A 25,661-nucleotide genomic window follows, 5' to 3' on the forward strand; every position below is an offset into this window, starting at 1 on the left:
CGTGGACCTCACGCATTTCATTTCCTCACTCATCTGTGATCAGTGGTAATTGAAACCAAAGTCGTTCACGTGTGCTTAAGTGAACCACACTTTAGCACTTACTCTGTTTACAGCAGAATATTCCTTCGTTGAATGACGTGCATCTGTTAGCCGTCGTCGAACTTCCCCTCGGCTAACCTTGCCACCAGATGATGCAATCTGTTCCGCTTATGTTGTACTTCCTTGACCTTGGATAACCTCTCTCTCTCGCTCCCTTCTTCCTTGATTTCGCATAACGACACAAAATGAACAAGAACGGAGACTATTCCTGCAAGTGTCAAATGCAAACTCGTCTTCTCCAAAGGATTTCGTTTAGTGTGTCTGATTCGTTTTAAAGCAGAAATTTTCAAAATATTTCCTCTATTTATTTTATATTTTTGAATATGCTTTAAATTGGTGTCATTTGTCAAACTAAATATGCACTGTAATGAACTCGTAAAGCATTTCCTCAACAAGCTTTCAATATCTTCAGTTGTTTTCGACTGCTTTTGCTTTTTCACGAACTGCTTTCTGATGTTTTCCAGCATATCTTTGATGCAATCGGAGTATTTCTTTCAATCGAAAACAAATCTCTTCCAAGTGCGGCATCCGTTGAAAGCGCTCCCTAGGGAGCTTTCTAACGCAGGAAGGAAGTGAGATGTCCATTTTTTTTCCGTAAAGATTATTGCCAGTCGGGAGTAAAGAAAGAGTAACTTCTTAAACCAAATTCCCTGTTTTCCGCGGAAAGAAATTTGAAATCATCATTTAGGCAAGCTTATTATTTAGAAAGTTTTTTACCTTGGTAAAAAACCTTTTTTTGCTATGCGTTAAAGATACCAAGCAATTTTATAAGCTAGGTTTTAATCCTTTTTCCCAAGTAAGCAAACATACAAATAAGTCAAGTTTGTGCTTGAACGTAGTTCAAGTCTGAGGCAACTCATGGTAAAGGTGGAGTAAGCTCTGAATATTTTCGTTAGTATTTTTTTTTAGTATTTTTACTTAGTATTTTGCTTAATATAATTATATTATACTATTAAAATTATATTATTATATTAATATTATACTTAGTATTTTTTTGGAAATAAGATTAAAACCAAGTTTATTTATAAAATTGTTTGGTATCTTTAACGCATAGTATACCCAAGGTAAAAAACTTTCTACATCTTTCTCTCATCCTGAGATTCATCCTGGTGGTACTAAATTATAACAGCAAGACTGTTAGAATTTCGTTATTTTACACAGAGACAGCTGATATTTTAACCCATGACGTTACTTAAACTCTTAAAAAGATTGCCGTAGAAAATAAAAATGTATAGTGTGCAGATAACAAGTGAATCAACATGCAAATATCAAAAATTGCTCATCATAGGAAGAGAAAATCAAAAGCATTAACGACTTAATAATCAGACCTGTTCTTGGTTTAAATGATACTAAATGACGAAAACAAAATGGGTATGAATTTCAAAACTTTGAAAAGCTGATGAATTTCTTGCTTGCTGTGATCATAAATAATTATTTGAAGGTAAACATTTTATTTCCTTTATAATTTTTCTTTCTTTCTTTCTTTCTTTCTTTATTATTATTTTATTTTTTGATGGTTGACATTGTTGCATATTGTTTTCAAGAAATATAGTAACCCTACTTACAGACACATTAGGTTTAATGTCTTATTTTCTGTTTAGTTAGGAATAATAAAAAACCCTTTTTTTTTGTCTAATTTCTGTTTCTTAAACTTACTATTGCTAAAGAAAGAAAAAAAATCAATTTCAGTTACATAAGTAAGTTAAGAACACAAGGAATCAAAGGTAAAATTAACAGTCAGTGTAAGACCAGGAGAATTCCAAGCCCCATTCAGAGAAGTTCACTAGTTTTTTTTTTTTTCTCAAAAGAATAATCATAGGATATATTAGCTATTTTTCATGTTTAATGTGTGTGTGTGTGTGTGGTTGATGGGGACTCCAGCATATAATTAATTATTCAGAATTCCCATAGTCAGAAAAGGAATGAAATACCTATGTGGGAATTTCTTGGTTAGAAGAGTTCATAAGTAGGCTCAACAAAATATCGAACAGAAATGGCACAGTTTAAGATAACACACGAAACATCAACAGAAAAAGAAATCCACACAATTTACTTATTGATTACAATTATATGTATTGGTTTAAAAAAATGTCTGTGTATTGTATTGTTTTGTGAATCCTGTAAAGTTAAAAAAAAAACCTCATTTCACTTGTCAGAATTCCATACTCTAACAACACCCTGAATTCCAAACAGGAAGTAACACGTACCCTCAACAAAACGGTTTAGACTTCAACTCTATGATGTCATTTTGGACAAACCCATGGGAAAACATAGCATGAGCCAACGTGCGAATGCAATTAATCCAGAGTAACAAACACATATAAATCTAAAAGGAAGAAATATAGTCAACTAGATTTCAGGTTATTTGCAGAAATTTTGTTCTTTCAACCCACATGTTTTGTGTGTGTGTGTGTGTGTTGTGGTGGGGATATAAAATTCAACTATTCTGGAATATCTATTCGCATTAAGATGACCCATTCAGGAAAGACTGTAAGAAATTTAAATTATCATTAGAATTTTTAGATTACATACAAAAGTTGTTGTAATACATTTAAGTCACCGTTTATTTTAATTTATGTTTTTAAATGCCAATAAACTTTTTGTAAAAAAGATAATGTTAATTAGAAAAAGTAACGAAGTTTAAGATCTTAAATGCAGACAAATCGAAATATTCGGTTGAGTTTTTATATGAGAAAAAAAGGGTGTGTTTGAGGGGACACCAGCATATAATTAAATTATTCAGGAAAGGTCTAAACGCTGCCGCCATATCGACTCTAAATAAAAAATTTTCATACTCAGCTATTGTTAAGAAAAACGTGGTGTGTGTGTGTGTGCGTGTGTGTGTGTGTGTGTGTGTGTGTGTGTGTCACCGTGGGAAAATTCCAAGATATCTTATCTCAAAAACATCACCCACAATTCCATAGGCAAACCAAAACACCACGTGATGTCACAGAGACATATGTTCCCCAGAAATTTCCAAACACAACGTCACGATTCCATATCTCTAAACCCACCCACAATATCTTACGCGAACCAAACACAACACGTGATTGTCCCTGACAGAACAGGCTCCCCAGCGAAATGCTGAACATTCCAAACTCTATCTTATCGCAATCCATCACCCATAATACCATATGCCAACCATTTACTGATCTACAACTCATAACAACACACATCCATGACAGTGATGTCACTTCCCCATTCACCCAACCCCTATTTAGTTTAAACTGTCCCACCAATCACACCATGAATCCTTATCCACTAATATATCTTCCTTTTCCATTCAAAACAATAACGTCACTTATTTACAACTAACAAACGATGCCACTTATCTACATCTGACAACAACACACATCCACGACACGGACATCACTTCCCCCATTCACGCTACCCCTATTTGGTTAAACTTCCCCACCAATCATGACAGGAATCCTTATCTCTAACCATCACCCACAATTCTATACGCGAACAAAACAAATAACGTGACGTCACACACACAGATGTTCCCCAGGAAAATTCCAAACATTCCAATCCCATGACGTCACACACACAATGACGTCTTGGGATCGTGACGTGAACAACCAATCACGTCACGATCCCTTATCTTATCTTGATCTTGTCAGAAGTGACACTCCTACTAAGACTTCAAAACGCTTTATTACGTGTTCTACTAATTTCCGATAATTTCTCCTTCATTAATGAAAGGCCTGACTTCTACCTTGAAGCCTTAAATCTAGTACATCCTACAATAGTGTTTACTGCATCTTTTTCTACAGAAGGAACCTTTTAATAGCATAGGTATTAAATGCTCACTGACAGTGGGCGTTTGCTTCAATTTCGCTATGGGAAGACTCTTGTTAAGTTGCATTTTCGCCAAGTAAGAGAGAGATCTGAGTAATTATCTCTTGAGAGAGAGAGAGGTCAGGTTTTTGTTGGTTTTCCCCTGCAAAGGGGATATGGATTCGGCAATATTTTCAGCAGTGCATTTTCTCTTCTATCTCCACCGTTTGGCAAGCTCGTAAATTTCTGGGCTCCTAGGATCCAACGCGTGATCCAATGGCGTTATGGTCTGTGGAGATGTCAAATGCATAAAGCATGTTGCCCTTACTGCTGTGTCAGAATAGGACAAATCCTTTCCTCAATCTCGATGTAACTTTCCTATTGCAGAAAAAAGAGAGAGGAATCGATGATGACCCATGAGAAACAAACATAACAGTACCTGATACTAATGGCTCACGCAAAACGTTAAGCAAGTTTGAGCACCGTAGTAGTTGGAAGGGTAGTCTTTCGATGCTGTTGGCACACTCTCCCTCGATGAGTCTTTGGACTTCCTGGAGGTGTCACATAATAATAATAATAATAATAATAATAATAATAATAATAATAATAATAATAATAATAATAATAAAAATAATTGTATGAAATAAACGGAAGAATCGTTCGAATAAATCTCGCGATCATAAAAATATTATTATTATTATCCGAGAACTCCAGTGAGTCAATGACTCTTCAAGGGAGGAAAATACATCAAATTTGCGCTCTTCAATCCGGGTCTAGATGTCTTCAAGTAATAATGCAGAGGTGATGTCAGAACTTGATCTGTTTTCCAGACCACCTGTGAATTTAAGTATTGAACGACCATCTTTTATTGTTTTTCACACTATAACTTTGTAGACAGCAGGGGACCGATATAGTTTGTAATAACCCCTCTTTCTGAAGAGTATCTGGTCCCAGGCAAATCATTCCTATGTGTACGTCCCATGTGTACAGGAGCACACATAGTAATTGTTTTTCATTCTCTTTCGTCCTACATGTACAGGAGCACCCCTTAGTAATTTTTTTTCATTCTCTTTTCTGTCAAGTAGATATTTTCTTGCAAGATAATAACAACTACTTCTGACACTTATCCCTATCGTAGTTATGAATGTGATTCTTCTGCCAAAAGAGTTCATTGAAAACAGCATTGAAAAGGATGATGTGGCTGCAGTCAGTGCAATGTTTACAAATTCTGACCATTGTATGCGAAAACGACAGTTGCGTATACCCAACCCCAAAATCATGGAGACGTACGGTAGAATTCACAGCAATATTTTCTTCCAAGACTGAATAATATTACTCTAAGAATACGACTCTCACGGATTTCTCCAGAATTCTGCTTTCAGGTTTTTCAAAAGATGCAAAGAAGATTCAGTTTATAGGAACTTTGTATGTCAGAAAGATAAAATTAAACCCAAGCTTACAGCTTGCACAACTTTCAGTGTTAGAAGAAGAAGAAGAGAAGAAGAGGAAAAAGTAAGGAGAAGAGAAGAGAAGAAGAAGGGAAGAAGAAGAAGAGAAGAAGAAGAAGAGAAGAAGAAAAAGAAAGGAGAAGAGAAGAGAAGAGAAGAAGGAAAAAAGAAAGGGGAAGAGAAGAGAAGAAGGGAAGAAGAAGAGAAGAAGAAGAAAAAAGTAAGGAGAAGAGAAGAGAAGAGAAGAAGAAGGGAAGAGAAAAGAAGAAGAAAAAGAAAGGAGAACAGAAGAGAAGAAGAAGGGAAGAAGAAGAGAAGAAGAAAAAAGAAAAGAGAAGAGAAGAGAAGAAGAATAAGAGAAGAAGAAAAAAGAAAGGAGAAGAGAAGAGAAGAAGAAGGGAAGAAGAAGAAGAGAAGAAGGAAAAAAGAAAGGAGAAGAGAAGAGAAGAAGAAGGGAAGAAGAAGAAGAGAAGAAGGAAAAAAGAAAGGAGAAGAGAAGAGAAGAAGGGAAGAAGAAGAAGAAAAAAGAAAGGAGAAGAGAAGAGAAGAAGAAGGGAAGAAGAAGAAGAGAAGAAGGAAAAAAGAAAGGAGAAGAGAAAAGAAGAAGGGAAGAAGAAGAGAAGAAGAAGGGAAGAAGAAAAGAAGAAGAAACAAGAAAGGAGAAGAGAAGAGAAGAAGAAGGGCAGAAGAAGAGAAAAAGAAAAAAAAGAAAAGAGAAGAGAAGAGAAGAAGAAGAAGAGAAGAAGAAAAAAGAAAGGAGAAGAGAAGAGAAGAAGAAGGGAAGAAGAAGAAGAGAAGAAGGAAAAAAGAAAGGAGAAGAGAAGAGAAGAAGAAGGGAAGAAGAAGAGAAGAAGAAGAAAAAGTAAGGAGAAGAGAAGAGAAGAGAAGAGAAGAAGAAGGGAAGAAGAAAAGAAGAAGAAAAAAAGAAAGGAGAAGAGAAGAGAATAAGAAGGGAAGAAGAAGAGAAGAAGAAAAAAGAAAAGAGAAGAGAAGAGAAGAAGAATAAGAGAAGAAGAAAAAAGAAAGGAGAAGAGAAGAGAAGAAGAAGGGAAGAAGAAGAGAAGAAGAAAAAAGAATGGAGAAGAGAAGAGAAGAAGAAGGGAAGAAGAAGAAGAGACGAAGAAAAAGAAAGGAGAAGCGAAGAGAAGAAGAAGAAGAAGAGAAGAAGAAAAAAGAAAGGAGAAGCGAAGAGAAGAAGAAGAAAAAGAAAGGAGAAGAGAAGAGAAGAAGAAGGGAAGAAGAAGAAGAGAAGAAGAAAAAAGAAAGGAGAAGAGAAGAGAAGAAGAAGGGAAGAAGAAGAAGAGAAGAAGAAAAAAGTAAGGAGAAGAGAAGAGAAGAAGAAGGGAAGAAGAAGAAGAGACGAAGAAAAAGAAAGGAGAAGCGAAGAGAAGAAGAAGAAGAAGAGAAGAAGAAAAAAGAAAGGAGAAGCGAAGAGAAGAAGAAGAAAAAGAAAGGAGAAGAGAAGAGAAGAAGAAGGGAAGAAGAAGAAGAGAAGAAGAAAAAAAAGAAAGGAGAAGAGAAGAGAAGAAGAAGGGAAGAAGAAGAAGAGAAGAAGAAAAAAGTAAGGAGAAGAGAAGAGAAGAGAAGAGAAGAAGAAGGGAAGAAGAAAAGAAGAAGAAAAAAGAAAGGAGAAGAGAAGAGAAGAAGAAGGGAAGAAGAAGAGAAGAAGAAAAAAAGAAAAGAGAAGAGAAGAGAAGAAGAATAAGAGAAGAAGAAAAAAGAATGGAGAAGAGAAGAGAAGAAGAAGGGAAGAAGAAGAGAAAAAGAAAAAAGAAAGGAGAAGCGAAGAGAAGAAGAAAAAAAGAAAGGAGAAGCGAAGAGAAGAAGAAGAAGAAGAGAAGAAGAAAAAAAGAAAGGAGAAGAGAAGAGAAGAAGAAGGGAAGAAGAAGAAAAGAAGAAGAAAAAAAGAAAGGAGAAGAGAAGAGAAGAAGAAGGGAAGAAGAACAAGAGAAGAAAGGAGAAGCGAAGAAAAGAAGGGAAGAAGAAGAGAAGAAGAAGAAAAAAGAAAGGAGAAGAGAAGAGAAGAAGAAGGGAAGAAGAAGAGAAGAAGAAGAAAAAGAAAGGAGAAGCAAAGAGAAGAAGTAGGGAAGAAGAAGAAGAGAAGAAGAGGAAGAAAGAAGAGGAGAAGAAGAAGAGGAGGAGAAGAAGAAGAAGAGGAGGAGAAGAAGAACTCATAGTATATAATGCAAAAGAAGAAGAAAAAGAGAACTCCTGGTGTATAATCCCGACTGTATTGTTTCATATTTTTCGATTCCTTCTGGAATGACACCGCAAGCCGAGGTAATTTCGGTGCTTACAAGCGGACTTCAACCTCGATTATTTCACTATGACTGCCGATGGTGTTGAATACCTGTTGCATGCGCTGAATCCCAATTTTAAAAACCGTCGTTAATACACGCACTGCTTCCTCTCACTTTTTTCTGCAATACGAAAGTTACATCGAGATTGTGGGAACGATTTTTCCTCTTCTGACACTCTACTAAGGGCAACGTGCTTCATGCATTTGACATCTCCACAGACCATAACGCCATTGGATCCCACATCAACGTTCTCAGGATAGGAAGTATTCGAAGCGAGCTGAAATTTGCAATTGCATTATGGGAGAACGTCACTGTGGTTCTTTTTGCTGAATTTGAATGAACGTCGTCTCTTACTAGGGACAGATCGATTCTGCTTAACTGTGAATAGGAATCAATTCGTTTGTCTTCTTGAACAAGACACTGTGACTCGTGCGCTTGTGATGAATTACCATTCGCCGAGTTAACAAAACCGGCGTGTTCATAGTGAATACAGATCGCTCATGGGAACATCACTATTTCTAAGGGGGAAAGCAGGGTTAGGTTATTCGCTCCGCATGGCCATCAATGCCTGAAGATGATATTAAGAACTTTTTGTATCATCTGCAATCATCTGGTTTTCAATTCTGTTGTCATTCATGCCAGCGACACTGTTATCTGCGGATCACATTGCATTTAAAAAAAAATCTGAGATGTCGCGGGTTTTCACTTCCTGAAATTATTTCAAATTGTTGTTCAAAGAATGGTTTTTATGATGACGTTCTTGTAATCTTGAATTTTACTCGTGATTTACTGAAAACAAAATATTTTTAGTAAAACGAAGTTGTTATTACTTTATCATAACGAAATGGATGTTACTCATCCTAAAAACAAATGTAATCGATAACACAGTAGAATCTCTTTCTTAACCGGCGAAACAGGACTTCGCCGATTCCGGACACGAGATTTTGCCGGCTAATTGAACATTTCAGGAACTTACCTGTTCGTGTTTTGCGATGCCATCTGTAGAAATTGCAGCATGCGAATGATTTTCGATCTGTCGGCCATAATTAAATAAATAACACCAAAAAAATCGTGCGGATTTTTTAAAATTTAAACCCACGCACATCATTTTATATTTCACAAAATGAAATTTAAACTGCATGTAAAAATTGCAGAATGTATTATCACATGAAAGTTGTTGCGAGTTTCTTCGTGTGACGACATAACTTGGAATGTCTGCCTGCTTACAAGACTCTCGTCGGAGCTTTAAAAATTCTGTGTATACGATGAAGTTTCTTAACATCATGTGCCGACATAGATGAACATCGCTCGCCACATCTTGCCAGAATGCAAGCCCACCGCATACTTTCTTATCTCATAGACTTAAATTTCGGGTTTAAATTTAGACCTTCGAAAGTGCCGTTGTTTTGGCATTGCCGGTCAATTGTTACGAGAGATTTTACTGTACTTTATAAATAATTACTTACTAACTGGTCCATTCGATTTTTTTCCTGTTTCTTATTTTCCTAGGAGATCACAACGAATATTTCCTAGAGGATTTCCATCTCTGCTTGCGCATAAGAGGGGAGATTTGTACTGACTCCTCAGACAATGCAGCACTCGGAGCAATCTTCTTGGAATTTGGAAGATGGTGAAACATAGAAGGCGGCTGTGGAGATGATTGGTTGGTTGTGTGATCTCTGGGAGAACTTCTTCAGGCTGAAGTTGGGAATTCATCCCAAGTTAATTCTGTAAAGCAGCAAGATATGCCTTCACTTTGACATCGGAGAGTTCATCTCTCCTCTTCAAAAGTAGTCATTTCTTCATTCAATTTGCACATCTCTTTCTGCTCTGCTGGTTGGAAGCGTGTATATTTATGAAACGCGGGTTCCTTTTAACAACCCGGAGAGGAGAGGTGATAATATACTCGACAGGAGTTGGAACAATTCCCTTCATGCTGCTAAATCAATCGACGTGTTTGAATCAGAGGGGTTTGTCTGCTTGCTAACTTTCTTAAAATTTTTTTTTCTTACCTTTCGATACATTTTTGCAAATTTCACGAAACGCTGTGATTTGTAGTTTCAAAAAGTTTCTCAAAAGGGCACCACATTGAGCTTGGCTAGAGTTTTGGAGAAATCGTAAGAAGTGGCCGTTATTCGTTTTGTTTGAGTCTTCGATCCATGGGAGTATGAACGCCACTGTCGTGCTTTCCTCCGGCAATACATGAAAACGCTTATGTTTTCTGTTTAAAACTAACAGCAGATATGTGTGAGGGAGATGTAATCACCAGGATACATCTGAGTAGCCGAAGGATAAATTTCGGCTTTCCGCCAAGAATGGAGAAGGCAGATGATGTAGCTATTCGAGCTTATCATACGATAATGCGGACCCTTACGCGACATATTTTGGGTGATCAAATAACAGATAGGTGATTGTGATGAAATCCCTTTTATAAATAAATCTGCAATTTCTGTACTGTATTTTGCTTTATGAATGAGATCATCGATTATTAAAAGATTTAGTTATTTCTTTATCAATAGGAGGGACCGATGATCCCTTGACAAATCCCACATTTTCTTAAACGTTTAGTGATATTTTATCAAACAATAGACTATCCGCTGTGGAGAGGGGGGGGGGTCTTATTAAAACTTCTGTGTTTTATTTGCCCTAATACGAACTGAGTTTTTCCTGAAGAAGAAGGTCCAGCTGTAATAGCCGTTTAGCCACGCTCAAAAATCATTCTCCTCCTTTTACAAGTATTATGAATAAATGCACAAATATTGGAAATACTCTGGAATATTTCCAATATTTCAAAACTATGCAACTGATGTGTCTTCAAGTGTGATAAAAGTCTTTTATTTGAACATTACGGTTTGCTTACTTAGTGATTCTTTTACGATTTGGAGACAAGGGGACGGTGTCGTAAACGATGATGCTTAGAAAAAGTAAAGCGACAGAAAACCTTGGGGTTAAACAGAATAACTCGATTAGTAGATGCAGATAAAGCATTTGGCTTGTAAATAGAAAACAAACAATGGCTCCTCTAATTTTACTCTTTCCGAGTTGTTTAAAGATCCCCACGTCTTAAAAAATAAAAGAAAATAAGAAAAGAAAAGAAAATTACGAAAACATATTTCACACACACACACACACATGTTGCTTCTCTCAGCAAACAACATCTGCCTAAAAGTAAATCATAAAACAGCAGCGCGGCTTTGTCTATGGTGCCACCTGCATGGGTAATAAAAGGACAATAAAATAGTGTAGAGGGGTAGGCGTGTCCCCTTCTTTAACACAGCATCAATTAGTTCCTAAAGAAATTGTAATCACACAAGGGGCAATCTAAACACCCTGACAACACATCTCCCTTCTACCCCAACAACAGCATGATCAAACTCGACAGGGGTTCCTGAGTGTAACATGTCCATCCACACAAACGCCTTCATTTCTCAAGTCTATTACTGATCAGAAAGGCCACAGTGCAGAAAGGTCGAGTTTACCTCAATCCTTACAGAAATCAGTTTCTGAGTAGTGGTTACGATGGCAGAGGTAGCAAAGTCCTAAAGCATACATCTTCCGAAGATTGCTTAAACGAAAACTGGGCATGCAGCGTTAAAAAAACAGGATGCCAGTTCTTATTCTGGAAGATAGTTTTATCAAAAATAGATGGATCTAGAGAACTGCTTGCAACACGGAATTGTTGACCACCATTATGTGGAATAAACTCTGGTTTGGGAGCGTAACACGAACGTCTTCTCCAGTGGAGCAATACAAGGCAGGGATTCAAAAATCGTTACCTCGAGCAATGATGAAAAAATCGATTTTAATCAAAGTTGCATCTTTCCTTCTGCTCTTAGAACAGGAAGGTCCAGGTTTCAGAATAATGGGGCGAGTAAGTACAAGTCATTTACGAACTACGATGGAGCGATAAGACCTAACGGCATTCATTCAGTTCGACCAAGAAGAAGCCACTTTACTGATTTATCAACATTATGTCCAGACGGTTTTCCTTTATGAAATTCTAAAGGACTTTTTTTTTTGCAAAAGAAGCCAACTTCATTGGTACTGACATGACGAGAGAATGGCAACAAAAAGACTACCCAACCTTGCTCTGTATGCAAGAATAAAAGAAAAAAAGGAAAACGAAGCACTAAATGGATAACAACAAAAAGGTCAACTCTGGATTACAAACGTGTAGACAGCTCACTAGCCAAGCAAGAAATCGAGACTCCTGGAGGTTGTTGTGGAAACACGGAAGACTCAACCATTCCCCGACGGAATAGGACAGTAAAGGAGTTTACTGAGCCAGTGAACTTGAACCGGTTACAAAGTAAGCTCAATTGTTTTCAGATTATAATGCAGTGGTCACCACTGCATTATAAATATGACCTGAAAATTTTATTGCTATCTGAATTATTTCATTATAATTAAATTTCATTATAATTAAAATTTAATTATAATGAAAGTTTTAAATTTAAAATGGTGAGTATCATTTCCCTGCATTTCTGGGAGTTTGGTGGTTTGGTTGGTAGTCAGCTTTTTATTTATTTTTTTTAAATAAAAAAAGATGTATCGTTATTGTTTTTCTGTGTTTCTTACTTGCTGTGGATGATTTGAACTTGATTCTGTATTTCTCACTGCGTCATTCCTTGTTTAAGCCTGGTAATCGACGATGAAATAGAAAAGTCATTAAATCTTGAAGGAATTACACTCCCGTGCATCTGAACATCAATAAAATAAATAAAACTTAGCATTCAATTACATTCTTACAAATATTCAATCTACACGGAAAATTCTTGAAATCTTCAAGGAATCAACGAGAATCCGAAATAATTAAACCATCTTCTGCAAGAAATGCAAAACCCAAGATCCGAAACATCAACGCACTCTAACTGAGCATGAAAATAAGTAAACAAAAATGAATGCACAACAAAATTTACTAACCCTCGCTTCCAACGCACCCACACAAACTACAACACTACTGCAACTGGCGACAGAACAGAGCTACTCTTCCCACCACACAAAAATGTTACACGTACAGAACTCTACAGCACCATCCCACAAAAAGAGACGAACCTGCCAAGGAATCACCCGTCGGCTCTCCTCCCCCAAAGGATGCTTCCCCCACAGGACTGGTTAGCAGGAGGGAGATTCTCCACGTCACGCTCCCTTTCCCCTCTCTCTCTCTCCCGGCTCTTCTCCCCCTCCCCACATAAAACCGCCTGGTACCCGTGAGCAAGAAACACGCACCCTCCCAGAACACGTGGCTGAACAGCTGGCCCTTCACGTACTCTCAAGGGGGAAAAGAGCGGGACCAGAAACTCGTTTCAAGAAACATCTTCTCTCCTCATATCTGTTAGTTAATGCAATTAAATAAATTCCAAGAGGATCCATATGAAGTTGGAATGTTGTACGCCATGAGCAGTGCTGGGCAGAGAAGCAATTGTGGCTGAAGGAAGCGACGGAGAAACCTCAGAATCTGTCGGTGGTTGGTCAGGCAAAGAAAGCAACGAGAAGTAAAACAGAAGCGATTTACATAAGTAAAAGAATCCATTTTTTGTGTTCATTTATTACACTGAAGACGTTAATAAACCAAATAAAATGCGGTTGTACATTTTAGTTTTTGAAATCATCTTCACCGCCGCATCAAATTACAATGGAATGTTTATCGTAAGCCGGTGGTATTTTCTTCAATCCATTGGAGAAATTCCGATACTCTGGTGTACACTCCGGGAAATCCAGGCTCGGCACATCTGAACCCAAAGGAAACGATGCCGACCAGAGTCCATCCACCATCTTCAAACATCACCAACGGACCGCCGGAATCTCCCTGCAAACGACACAAAAACGAACTCAATTAAAGCGGTGATGAAACGAAATTCAGAATGAAACAAAACATTACTAAGAAGACCGTGTTCAGCTTTTACTTTGTAATCTGAATTCGGCATCCAATTGATATGCACGCGAATGTGAGATATTCTATTTGAATCGGGATGGACTGTTTTAGGAGAAAATATGACTGCTTGGATCAGAAAATAGATTGACACTCCTTTACGATTTTCAAAACAAATAAAAAGTTTAGAAGATTTATTTCTTTATTTTAGAGACAGTTAAAACGTCTAACATGGAGAATGCAGTTGATGTTTCTCTGCTCAAGCCTATTTTCATAGTCGTTCTCTTTTTCTTGTTGATTTTTACACCAATTTTTTTTCAGTTATTGAGTTTAGTTACCCAGTCTCCTGAAGATTTGCAATGTACTTGTTTTGGTGTTATGGCATATCACTGAGGATTATCTCCTGTTACATCTTTCAAGCATCGGTTCTAAGCACTTTCATGCGGTCATCCCACTCACACAAAACTATAAACAAATCCAACGAAGTGTATGGCTGAGCTGAATCTCTGTAAACCATCTCCTATACTCACAAAACGGGGACCATTCCAAGCCACTTTCGGCATTCCTATGCGGGTTATCTGCCGTACTTTTCTCTCGGAATCGCAAAATCGTTGGTAGCCTTGGACCGGCTATCTGTGATGGCTACCAGTGGTAGCCATCACAGATAGCCGGTGGCTTCCCTCTGCTCTTCAAAAGTTAAATAGGGACAAAAGGCATTAGCAGATTTTTTTGTTTATTTTTATGTGATTGTGAGTAAGGATTGAACTTATCGATTTCGTTTCGTGAGATATGTCTGTAGAAATAGTTAACGAAATAATAATTATTATTTTTAAAATGGATGAGGAACTAGTAAAGAGTTCAAAATTAAATAACTAAATAAAGAAATAAGAAGTCGAAGCAACTGTTTTTGTACGTTCGGTTCGTAGCACTGAATTTCAGTTTTCGACAAACGATGGTGGCTTGCAAAAAGAGGATTGGCGGAATTCGGTTCTTTCATTAACACTTCGCAGGCCTTAAAACCATGCGACGAAGGGAACGAAAACAGTTCCCGTCCGTACTTTACCTGGCAGGCATCCCTTCCTCCTTCCGACGGTCCTACACAGAGGAGGTCATCGGTGATCCCTCGAGGGAACGAAGCCAGCGATAACAGACTGTAGGAAGTGTTGCATTCTCCGTTGGGAACCACGCGAAAGCTGACTTCCCGAAGGACTTTGCTGCGAGCGCCACCTGAAAAGAGATCAGAAGTGTCCTAATACTAAAGTGTAACTTGAACAGTAAACCAGAAAGATATCTACGGAAAATGTAATAGAGGATGCTTCTTAAAAGGCAAACTGCGCTACTGCAAAGTATTTTCTGATTGAGGTAATTTGCATTAGCGCCATCTAGTGCTGAACCTAACATATTTTAGAACATAATACTTTACCGCCCTGGTCTAGTTTACGTATTTTATTTAGTCAAAATCAGTCTTTTGATATTCTCTTTTGAGGTTTTTTGTAGTTGATAACACAATAATGCAGAAGTTCCCACGGCTTACCGAAAAAAGTGCGGCCCCATCCTGTAACGACAACAGTGCGGCCATCAATGTTCCTTTTGGACATTTCTGGGGTTGGCAGGCAAACGTGTCTCACCCTCTCCGAATAGCGAACGCTTTCTCTGAGACGGATCACCGCAATATCGAAGTACTTTTGGCTTGCGTCGTACCTTTCATGTATCTTGATACTCTGAACGGCATAGTCGATCCCCTTACCGCTAGCGTGGGCTCCTAAACGGACCACGAATCTCGAAGGATTCCTGGACAGTAGAGAAGCAGGAACATTGAGAAGAGGATTTGATTCCTTCGTTCAATTATGTTTCTATTCTCAATAAAAACAGTAACCAGAAGGAAATGAAGAATACTCACTGAGTGGAGCTGCTATTAATGCAGTGTGCGGCTGTGAGAACGTAGCTTGCACTGATGAGGGTCGCCCCACACTGGAAGGGATATCGGATGCCTCGCACCTTCATGAGGGCTGCCTGAAAAATAAACGCAGAGAAATTTAGTGATTCCTTAATGGACGAAGTGCAAGGCGTGAAGAAATTCTGTAAAGATGATTTAAATGATGTTGTTAAGTGGAGAGCGAAATACATTGATTTCGTGGCGCGTTGCTTTGCTAAGTTTGAGATTGAAAAAAAAAAAAAACATTAATAAATTGACAAGCATGGTTTCCCTTTTTAATTATTGATTTCTGTCATGTTTCTCGCATCACACACTTTCTTTCTCTCTCTCTCTTTTCGCTTATTCCCCTAGTTGTGATTAAAGATACGTACCATCCATGGCCAAGAGTAAGGGACTGCTACTGTACCGCCCACAACTGCCGTCGCGTTGTTTCTGTTCTTGTAAGGAGAAAATTCCATCGAAGGATTTGCAACTGCAATAAATTCATAACAATTTCAGTAAATTTTCGACTACTTATGTTACCCAAATACCAGTAACCTTATCTGAGGAGGACATTTTATTGATCGTAATTAAAATGATTTAAATGCAATCCCACAATTATGTGGGTCTGATCGTACTGGAAGGTAAAAGTAGAATCCATTTCACTCTCCGCATGCCGCTCAGCTGAGCCGGGAACGGTGGATACAAACACGTGCCATCCAAGGCGAGAATGAGGCGTGGTTTCTTTTCCTCCCACTGCAAGTGACTCGTGAAGAAAAATTCCACGTCTTCTTTTGAGTGAAACCATCTAAACGGTAAAAAAGGCACCAATCGATCGGGGGTTCACTGATGAGCTTAAATAAAGTAACATCGCATTGAGACTTCAACTAGTTTACATAACAACGTTAATCTACTGTGTTCGCAATTTTCGTTAATTTTTAATGCGAGCTACTAAGAAACTTGAACTCATATTTTTAGCGTTACCTCATGAAGCGAAGACCAAACGCTACCAAGAAAATTGTAAGGAATTGCTACCAACTGTGACATTTGTTCCTGGAAGTAGGATTTGTGAAAGTAGTATGGAATGGGATATGGGGGTGAGAAATATCGCGTCTTTCCCAGCGTGTTTCACCGTACTGATCATCGTTTTCTATTCTGCCTTTTCTGGTAAAGAAATGAAACATTCAAACAATAAATCATCCTTCAGATTAAGTTCCTCAATACATTTCCGTGCCATCTCATAATTTCCAAGAAAATTAGTCGCGTATGCGTTTGGAGTTGAATTGTGAATGGTGTTGAACTCGTTTTCACAGATCCATAAGTGAGTGGAGGAAGGAAATATTGATGTCATTTTTGATGGGCCAGATGCTTACTAGAGTGTTTTACCTCCAAAATTGCCGAGATAGCCGCTTGCGCTCCTCTTGGCGTTGACTCTGCTTGACCACGAAAAGTGTACTAAGGTATTGCACACCAGCTAGGAAGAATAAACTTCTGCAGGTCAGCGACCGAAAGGAGAACTGGAGTTATGCGTTCCACGTGAATTCACAAAAGTTCGATGGGATTAAATCAGGATAATTAGCTTGGCTCTGTCGTAAACCACATTTGAAAAACACGAGTGTTATGGCTCGAGGTATTGTCTTGTTCGGACGGTCGAACTCCATCGGGCTATACTCTTAGCACTTAGCGCTCCGAAACAATCTTCAGTTAAGAAATACCGGGTTAAGAAATTTGAGTTCAATGGAAATTAGGGGACCCACACAGGCCTATACCCCATACCATGATTCTGCCACCGTCGCCCAGTTTCTGCAGTCTAGTTGGTTGCAAACGTTCTGTGTTGTCATAATGCTTTTCAACAAGGTTTGAGAACCTTTTGTGTTCATGGACGTGTTTGTAACTGACACATTCAACAGTGAACTGCGGATTCTTTTATCATATCATCAAACCCTAAATATTAACTTCGGCAGTCCTCACAGGCATTTAAAGCCCCATCTCATATGTTTGGTTTCTTTTAGCCATAATTTAAGGATAATGAATACCTTGGAAGGGTAGGAATACCCTTCCACTTCTACCTAAATCCCCTAACAAGATTGACGCTAAACATCCTTTCAAATCGTGAGGTAAAAGAGATTCAAACTCACGTCTTTCATACCCAAGCACGTCATCTAATTCTTCTGGACCAAGAGAGCTCCTAAAAATATTCATTTCGCTTTGCATAAAAATGGAAATATAAAAGGGTTCAATATCGATCGAAACTTTTATCCTTCTCTCACTTCTATCTTCTTCAGTATACTTTAAAGTGTGCGATATTTATAATATAATCAGTGCGATCCAACATATCTATTGTTCGGTAATCTAGTTCTACTCACCACTGAGCTTCTTCTCTACAGGTTCTCTCAAAAGCGGTGATTTTGGATCATCAATGATTCTAAATGGCCGAATTCCACAATCTACAAGAGAATATAATCTGGAATGGATTTTTTATAGAACATACAACTGGGTTCAAATGAGGGCCCGATTGGAAAATGTAAGTTACTCAGCAGTGTCGTAACAAGGCCATCCCAGTTGGGTGTGCTGTCTCGTAACTTATGCAACACACGCTACAAAATCCACGTCTATATGGCACGCTTCGTGGTGAGATTAAAGTATCATCGGCAAATACCAAAGTGAAACACCGATAATTTGAATTTTTATACAATTTTTAAATACAGCCATATAATACGCACAGAAATCGGCAAAAGTAATCGCTTCGGAAATTATTATTTTTCCGGATTGGACCAAAGAAAGACTGAAGGAACTCGTGTTACTTTTTTATACGCAAGTTATAAATAACTTTATTTGGTGTGATTAGAGTTCCAGCGGGATATTATATTAGCGGGTTATGCTACAAGAAACTGAAGAGGCAAGGGATCTTGGTGTATTGGTGGATGAGAATTTAAAGTTCAAAAGTCACATAGCAAAAGTTGCAAATACAACTCAGAGGATAATTGCGATGTTGAAGCGAACCTTGACTTGTAAGGATGAGGAAATAATTTTGCCTCTTTATAAGGCTTTGATAAGACCACACTTGGATTACTGTGCGCAGATTTGGTCTCCCCCGTTCCAAGGGGATGAAGAAGCTGTGGAAAGGGTGGAAAGAAGAGTTACGAAGATTATGTCAGGATTATGGGACTTAGATTATGACGACAGATTGCGAGTATGTGAATTACAGACTCTGGTTAACAGGAGAAAGAGGGGTGATATGATGGAGGTCTATAAACTTTTGAATGGGTGTTATAGCATTTCAAAGGATGAAATTTTTCGTTATATGGAAAGCGGGGAGAGGTATCCATGGAAGTTAAGGTTGTTCACAGTCAAGAAAGGGTTAAGAGCTATGTTTATCTCCCGGAGAGCAGTGAGTGAGTGGAATAATTTGCCCTCAGGGGTAGTGAGTGCATCTAATGCAAATGAATTTAAGGGAAGGTATGATAGCTGGGTTGGGTGATTTACAGCCTCCCTCGATGAGTCCTTGACTCCCTGGAGGTCTCAGATAATAATAATAATAATAATAATAATAATAATAAGTTCACCCTTCGATTATAATCATACAATTCACAAAAGCTCTTGCAGAAAACAGGACATGCAGTAGATCGTCAACACTGTTTCACATTGTAAATATGAGCTGCAAAGTTATAAATTATTTATAGAAAATTTCTTATCTGTAACGGTGTCTTAAACACGTGAGTTCACACTTGATGCACTCGAAAGAAACTCAGAAAACAAAATCGCAACTCATGACAAATGACAACTTTTAACCGGATTGGTTGACACAGTAACCTATCACAGCCACTAATTTCTGGGTGCTATTGTCTCAGCGCACACCCTGCCTCGCCTTCTGCATGGTTTCAAACTAGTGGAACGCTAAGAATTTGACACGCTGCGCCATCTGTACTGCTGTTCAAAGGACTCAAATGTGACGTGTATGTCGCCACAGACCCGGCCCATTAACACAAATATGATGCATGTTTAAGTGTCGAAATGTGTTCTCTTCATGAAGCATTAGTATACTGGGTTTACTTTTATTAATCACATGAAGCTAGGAAAAGGGGAGTCTTTAACGGGAATAAATGCAAAAATAGAATATCGGTGATATTGCTATTCAGTGTGTGTGTGTGTGCACCGCACACCTAACACATCCGGAATATTCTCCCTAGCTACTTAGAGCTAATTTCTGACAAAGCATCACCACTGTAATTATCTAGAAAGATTTACACAGTGTGTTCGTTAGTTCGTTAATCCTGAAAGGGATATAATCTCCGGTTAAACAAAAGAATTCTTCGAAAAAATATTTTGTAAATAGTCTATGAGAAGTCTTAAGCGAGACTAATGCTTACTTGCGATTCTCAAATTTGGCACCGAAGTCAAGCGAGAAGAGGTTTCACGGATGTGCACGTGATGCACGTACTTGGCCTTTTTACATTCTCTGGCTGAACCATTGACGCTTGTAGAAGGTCCCCGTGGATCTTTGTTCTCTCTTCTTAACTTCTCAGAGAACGGGACATTTCTTAATGGCAGTTTGTCTTGTGAACCTGTAAGATGTAGAACTACTTGTTACTCTTAGCTATACAAATAAATAAAAAAAATAATAATAAATTAAAGAACAGAATTGTTGGAATGTTTGGTTGCTACTGACACAAATACATCAAATCAATTACATAAAAAGGGTAAAGAAAGGTGTGACATACTGGGTGGAACTAGGACGGTTGCTAAGCAGGACGTGACTACTGCTGACGTTAGTAAAAGCATCCACGTGGGGTTCATCTCTAAAAAGAAAATTCAACATTAGTTTCGACACTAACTGTAAAGAGCAAACTAACCAGATGCAAATAAAGCAGAGGATGAGCACAAATAACGCACTTGATACAACGAGTGCAGATTTCATTAGCACTCACTTGCAGACACGTGATCACAAATATTAATGCCCATCCACGAAAACTGGATCTGGGAGAAGTGGAAACAAAAAGACCAAGTCGAGGTCTGGATAGACAGCCTACATGGCTAAGACTTAAACTTTCGTCTACGTATTTTCGGCAAGATTTCTGTTTCGCAAATATGATACCGAATTTTCCTTCCAGAAATTTTTAACACAGGATAGCTTGAATATTTCCTGCGACCTTAAGAAACTCATCTCTTTCAGACCCAGTTACGGAGGGGCAGAACATTATCCCGACACACAGAACATAACATATGCTGTTAACACACACACACACAACTCGTCTTACCTATCAGCAGTATGCAAAGATATCTCTCGCTTTCGTTCTCTCACCCAGCAACGATGGATTTCTGCTCTGATTGCACGTGCGAGAAGCACTTTAAGAGTGAAGCACTGCGAAACGGAAGTTTCCGTCATGAGACCTGGAATTTCCCATCAGATGTGAAACAGCTTTGTTACGAGTCCTCAATAAACGGAAGGAGGAGACGCACGCAACAAGCGAGAAACATACAATCACTCTGCTAGTTGGCCTTGTCTGTAAAAAGAGTGAAAGCTCCAAAACTGCGCACGAGGGGATTTTCTGCTGTTGCTGATTACCTCAATGCAATATCACGCTGTTACGTGAGGGCCTCTTCTAACCCGTTCCCATGATATCAAAATTCCTGATTGCACTTTATTATTATTATTGTTATTATTATTATTATTATTATTATTATGCATTCTAACAAAGATACTGTTTATCGTACCTCATCTTACGCTGGTTCAATGGTTTCGCACTCACCGTCTCATTTGGCATCAAATTCCACTCACCAACCACTCTCCATGCAAAAAAGACAAGCCGCACTCTCTTACGCACCACACCTTTATACAATTTTCAAGAATGACCTCTTGTCCCTATTTCCTTCCCTCCTTGAACCCTTCGAAAAATATCTTCAGTATCTATTTGGTAAGCACCCCTTATCAATTTATGTCTCGATCACATCGCCGCTCTTCCGCCTATTGACTAGCGTCTGTAATCTGCATTTCCTTAACCTGTCTTCACAGTCAGTATTCCACAATCCCGATATTGCTTTTGTGATTCGCCTCTGAACTTTTTCCACAGCTTGCTTCTCACCTAGGAACGCAGGTGACCAAATCGATGCGCAGTAGTCCACATGTTGTCTTATCAATTCCTCGTACACCGGAATGACCTCATCTTACTGGCATTTCTTTGTGCTGCTTTTATTATCTTCGCAATACTTCCCTCGAACTTCAATTCTTTATCCACCAATATCCCAAAATCCCTCACTTCCTCCATCTCCTGTAATACGTCTCCAATATGATGTACACAACTTTACCTTTTTTAATGTCCAAAATACAAAACCTTACATTTGCAGTTAAATTGACATCCCAACTTGTTAGCACCCCATACCCATTTTATTCAAATCGCTCTGAAGCTCCAGTACATCTACTTCATTTCTAATAACTTTTCCAGGCTTAGTATCATCCGCAAAGACAGCTGAATAACTGCTTGCAGACCACTCGCAATATCATTGCTGGTGACCTACGAATGTAGTATTACTACATTTGTAGATCTCAACTCTAACTGGATTTAAGTCATCCGATATCATTAGAAGCACGCCCCCCTTCGCTTCTCTCCACTCTATCTTTCCTAAACATGCTGTACCCTTGACACTCGATATCAGTCATAGGTCTGATTCTGACAGAGAGGTCGCACTAATGCCTACAGTAGGAGGAGCTAACATATTGCCTAAGATAACAAGCTCTACCTCTTTGTTTCTGATACTTCTGGTATTCGTGTACACGCATAACAAATTACCTGCGTGCTGTTTTGCATGCACTTGCCTGTGGATTGTATTGTATGACAGGAGTTCTGCAACTTGTGGATTACTGTTGTTCTTATCTAGTGACTTGTTCGTATTGGCAACAAACAGCAACAGCGTTCCGAATACGAGGTTTTGAAGAGGACACGATTAATAGTAAAAGAGCGAGTTTAATGTCGACTTATTTCGTCTTTGCCCAACTCCCAGTACTGAGATGCTGCTGCCTGTGAAGTCACGTGGGGAAATTTGCGCAAATATTAGACATTCTCAAAATAAAGTTCAACCCCGTTCTACTTTTCAACTGATTACGCAACATTCATGAGACTTCCTGTTATTAGTATTATTATTATTTTTATTTATTTGATGCCGCTTCTTAACATCAAAGGGCCACTTCTGAGTATCAACAGTGATATGCAGGGATGGTCCGATTATTATTAGCTCACGACATGCTCACAGAGTTACAACCAGTTACAAGCAAAAGACTTTCCTCACAGTTGACTTTCCTGCGTGCATTACTCGCGGTTCGACTGCGTTTGAAAAATGTCACGACCGCACATGCGACACCTGAGCGTGAGCGTACAAAAACAAGATGACACCACTTGCAACCCCTGTTTCCATTTCACAAACAGAATACGAACGGTATTCTGTTTGTGAAATGTGAAATGTGAAAACACTTTTCAGAAACGGTGTTTTGTGGCGCTGCAAAATAACGACCTGTCTACGACGATTCTACGTGTAGCCTTTGGCCTTTCGTCGTCAATTCTTCTCCATTCCTGAAAGAAGTCACATTGCGTGATGCAGTAAACATCACACGATCTGATTTAATTTTTTTCAATCAATTCTTTCTTTCGTATTGATGGAGGATTTCCATTCGGCAAAGCATCCTCGTTAAAGGGATGATAAAATGGCGTTCCTCCTTTCGTAGAAATCCGCAAAACGGATGACGTAACAGAAAAGCAGTTTAATTTGAATGTGAATGACCTTTCATCGGAAACTGACGTCAGAACTTTGATGATTTAAAAGCATTCAACAGAAATAGCCTGAAAGGTGTGTTTCAGGAAGAACCCACTTTGGTCACGAGCTTCTACCCAGTTCTATAGAACATCAGGTGACGCAAAATGTAAACTGCACTAAAACGCAGAACATCTAAATAAATGAATAAATAAAAATAGCGAAAGCGTCCATCATTACTAAAAACGGCAAATGCTCTTGTCATGGGAGCATTGAGTTACCTTCATTTGGTGTCAGATTATTATTATTATTACTATTACTACAGCAGAAAGCGATTCAAGTGATCTTTCGAAGTGACGCTATAATTATCGAAGTTCTTTTTCAAATAGATTTTTCGTACAGTGTTATTAAGTTCTTATTTAGGGAGAGTCGCCATTGCAGCCTCTCTTCTTGACACGGTCCGTTTTGTTACTATCCTCGCAACGACTTCATCTTCTCTTTCATATCTTCGGTTATGCCGTCCTTCCACCTCAGACGTCCATTCCGGTGCAGTCTTGATGGCTGAGTCTTCTTTAAGACCTCCGACACTTTAAACTGTTAAACGTATCCTCCAGATTCTGATTAGATCTTTCATTTTCTTACCGCACATCCTTCAGCGCGTCTTCATTTCCGCTGCATTCTCTTACACTGCATCGCTGCTGTCATTCTCCAAGTCTCAGCACATTGACGATCATGAACTTGAATTTTCGGCCTCAATAGCAGCCATTTATCCCAGCGTATTCAACGTACTTAAACTTTCCAATCTTCTGTTTAATCTCCTCTTACCAATACTATTGGTTTAATACGAGGGGTACTGAAAAGTTGTGATAATCACCATGAAGAAAGTGACGTAGAACCCCCTAAGTTACACATCATTCTACGTAATCCCCACGAAGTGTTATACACTTGTTACAACTGCTGCGTCATTTGCAATCATCAGACAAAAGAATAAAAAATCTCTTCCCCTTGTTGCACAAACCAGTCATTTTTGTTCTAGGTGTGGATCAGAACTTTTCAGCATCCCCCCCCCCCTCCTCCTCAATGTAGCATAGGGTGTTCACAACAACAAACGCTCCATTTTATTTGTACTTGTCTCCACTCTTCTCACTTCTGATTGACTTCTTAATTGTGCCAGGCCAGTGTTCCTTCAACTTCTGTTTTTATTGTAGGCACAGAGCACCAGCAAAAACAATGGACCACAGGCTTCTCTCATCCCTCATTGCCGTGGTTTTCTCATCCATAATAATATTGGAGAAGAATACGCGAAGTTGATCCTTAGTGTTTTCCAACTTTCACATAAAGAATCTCTCGTTAAAACGAATTCATTTCTTTTATCAGTCACTCATTAATTCGGTCCCGGTTCTCTCTTTCTCTCAGTCACACACACACACACACACACACACACACACACACACACACACACACACACACACACACACACACACACACACACACACACACACACACACACACACACACACACACACACAAATAAACTAATAAAAGATATTTACTGGGTATTCCAAATGGAATAACTTGAATGTATCTTAACGTGAACAGTTTTTATAAATAAAACTAGAACGAGTTCTGTTATTGTCTTTTACGACTTGCTATTACCATCTTTCTATGATTATTTCTACCTACTACTTTCTTCGTTCACCCCTTCCTCCTCATGAGAGATAGAGTACAGACGGGTGTAAATCTCAAAGCGGTAATCAGGGACAGCAATTTTATTGTCAGCTCTCATCAAGGATGTAGTGATGCACACAAAACGTTTCTTGCGTGCGAGACATTTAAAAGTTGAGGAATTCTTTCAGAGGTTTTTCTTTTTGCCGTTAAATCATTAATCAAACCGAACGCAATCAAAAAAATTTTGTATGAACTATTTGATGACATCACGGATTTGATACATACTTAGACTTGGTGGGCTTATAAGCCCATCGGTTTAATACACATATGTACAAGAACGCCGACTAGCTTCGATAGCATACTGTCTAACTTAGTTAGGCAACCAAAAAAATTTGGTTCCCTAACCGTTGTAAACGGTTACTGTATTCTTTCGAAATTTTTTTATTTTTTTGCATTTATTATTATTTTTCACCTTTTTTAGTCTTGACAAAGTTAGACAGTATGCTAGCGAAACTAGTCGGCGTTCTTGTACATATGTGTATTAAACCGATGGGCTTATAAGCAGAATACGTTTTTGTGTTTATTACAGTGCGACATACTGTTGTTCAACATACTCACGGACGTAGTTTATTGTAAATTTGCACTGTAAATCAGAAGGCCTAGAAAAGTGTGCTGTACTGCTGCACTTCAAAAAATGGAACAAACCATCAAGATCTCCATCCGATTTGAGGAAAAAAACATTGACAAAAACCTTCGAAGTACTAAATCTTTCTCTCATTTCACAGACAAATGATGAGCAAAACTCAACCGTTTTTCGGTGCGAGTCCCATCCACGA

At 38.5% G+C, this 25,661-nt stretch overlaps 1 protein-coding gene across 1 annotated transcript in view; it reads right to left on the reverse strand.

Moving 5' to 3' along the window:
- The window catches only part of LOC150098298 (clotting factor B-like), a 60,133-nt gene that overhangs the window by 20,273 nt on the left and 14,199 nt on the right, over positions 1–25,661 (reverse strand). The window contains exon 5 of the mRNA XM_090405120.1: positions 15,400–15,512. Within this exon, the coding sequence (XP_090261246.1) occupies positions 15,400–15,512 (113 nt within the window). The remainder of the gene's footprint in view (positions 1–15,399; positions 15,513–25,661) is intronic.

The sequence above is a fragment of the Typopeltis vanoorti genome, chromosome 15, assembly GCF_054136105.1.
Source record: "Typopeltis vanoorti isolate ZY-2024b chromosome 15, IOZ_Tvanoo_1.0, whole genome shotgun sequence".
Taxonomy (NCBI): Eukaryota; Metazoa; Arthropoda; class Arachnida; order Uropygi; family Thelyphonidae; genus Typopeltis; species Typopeltis vanoorti.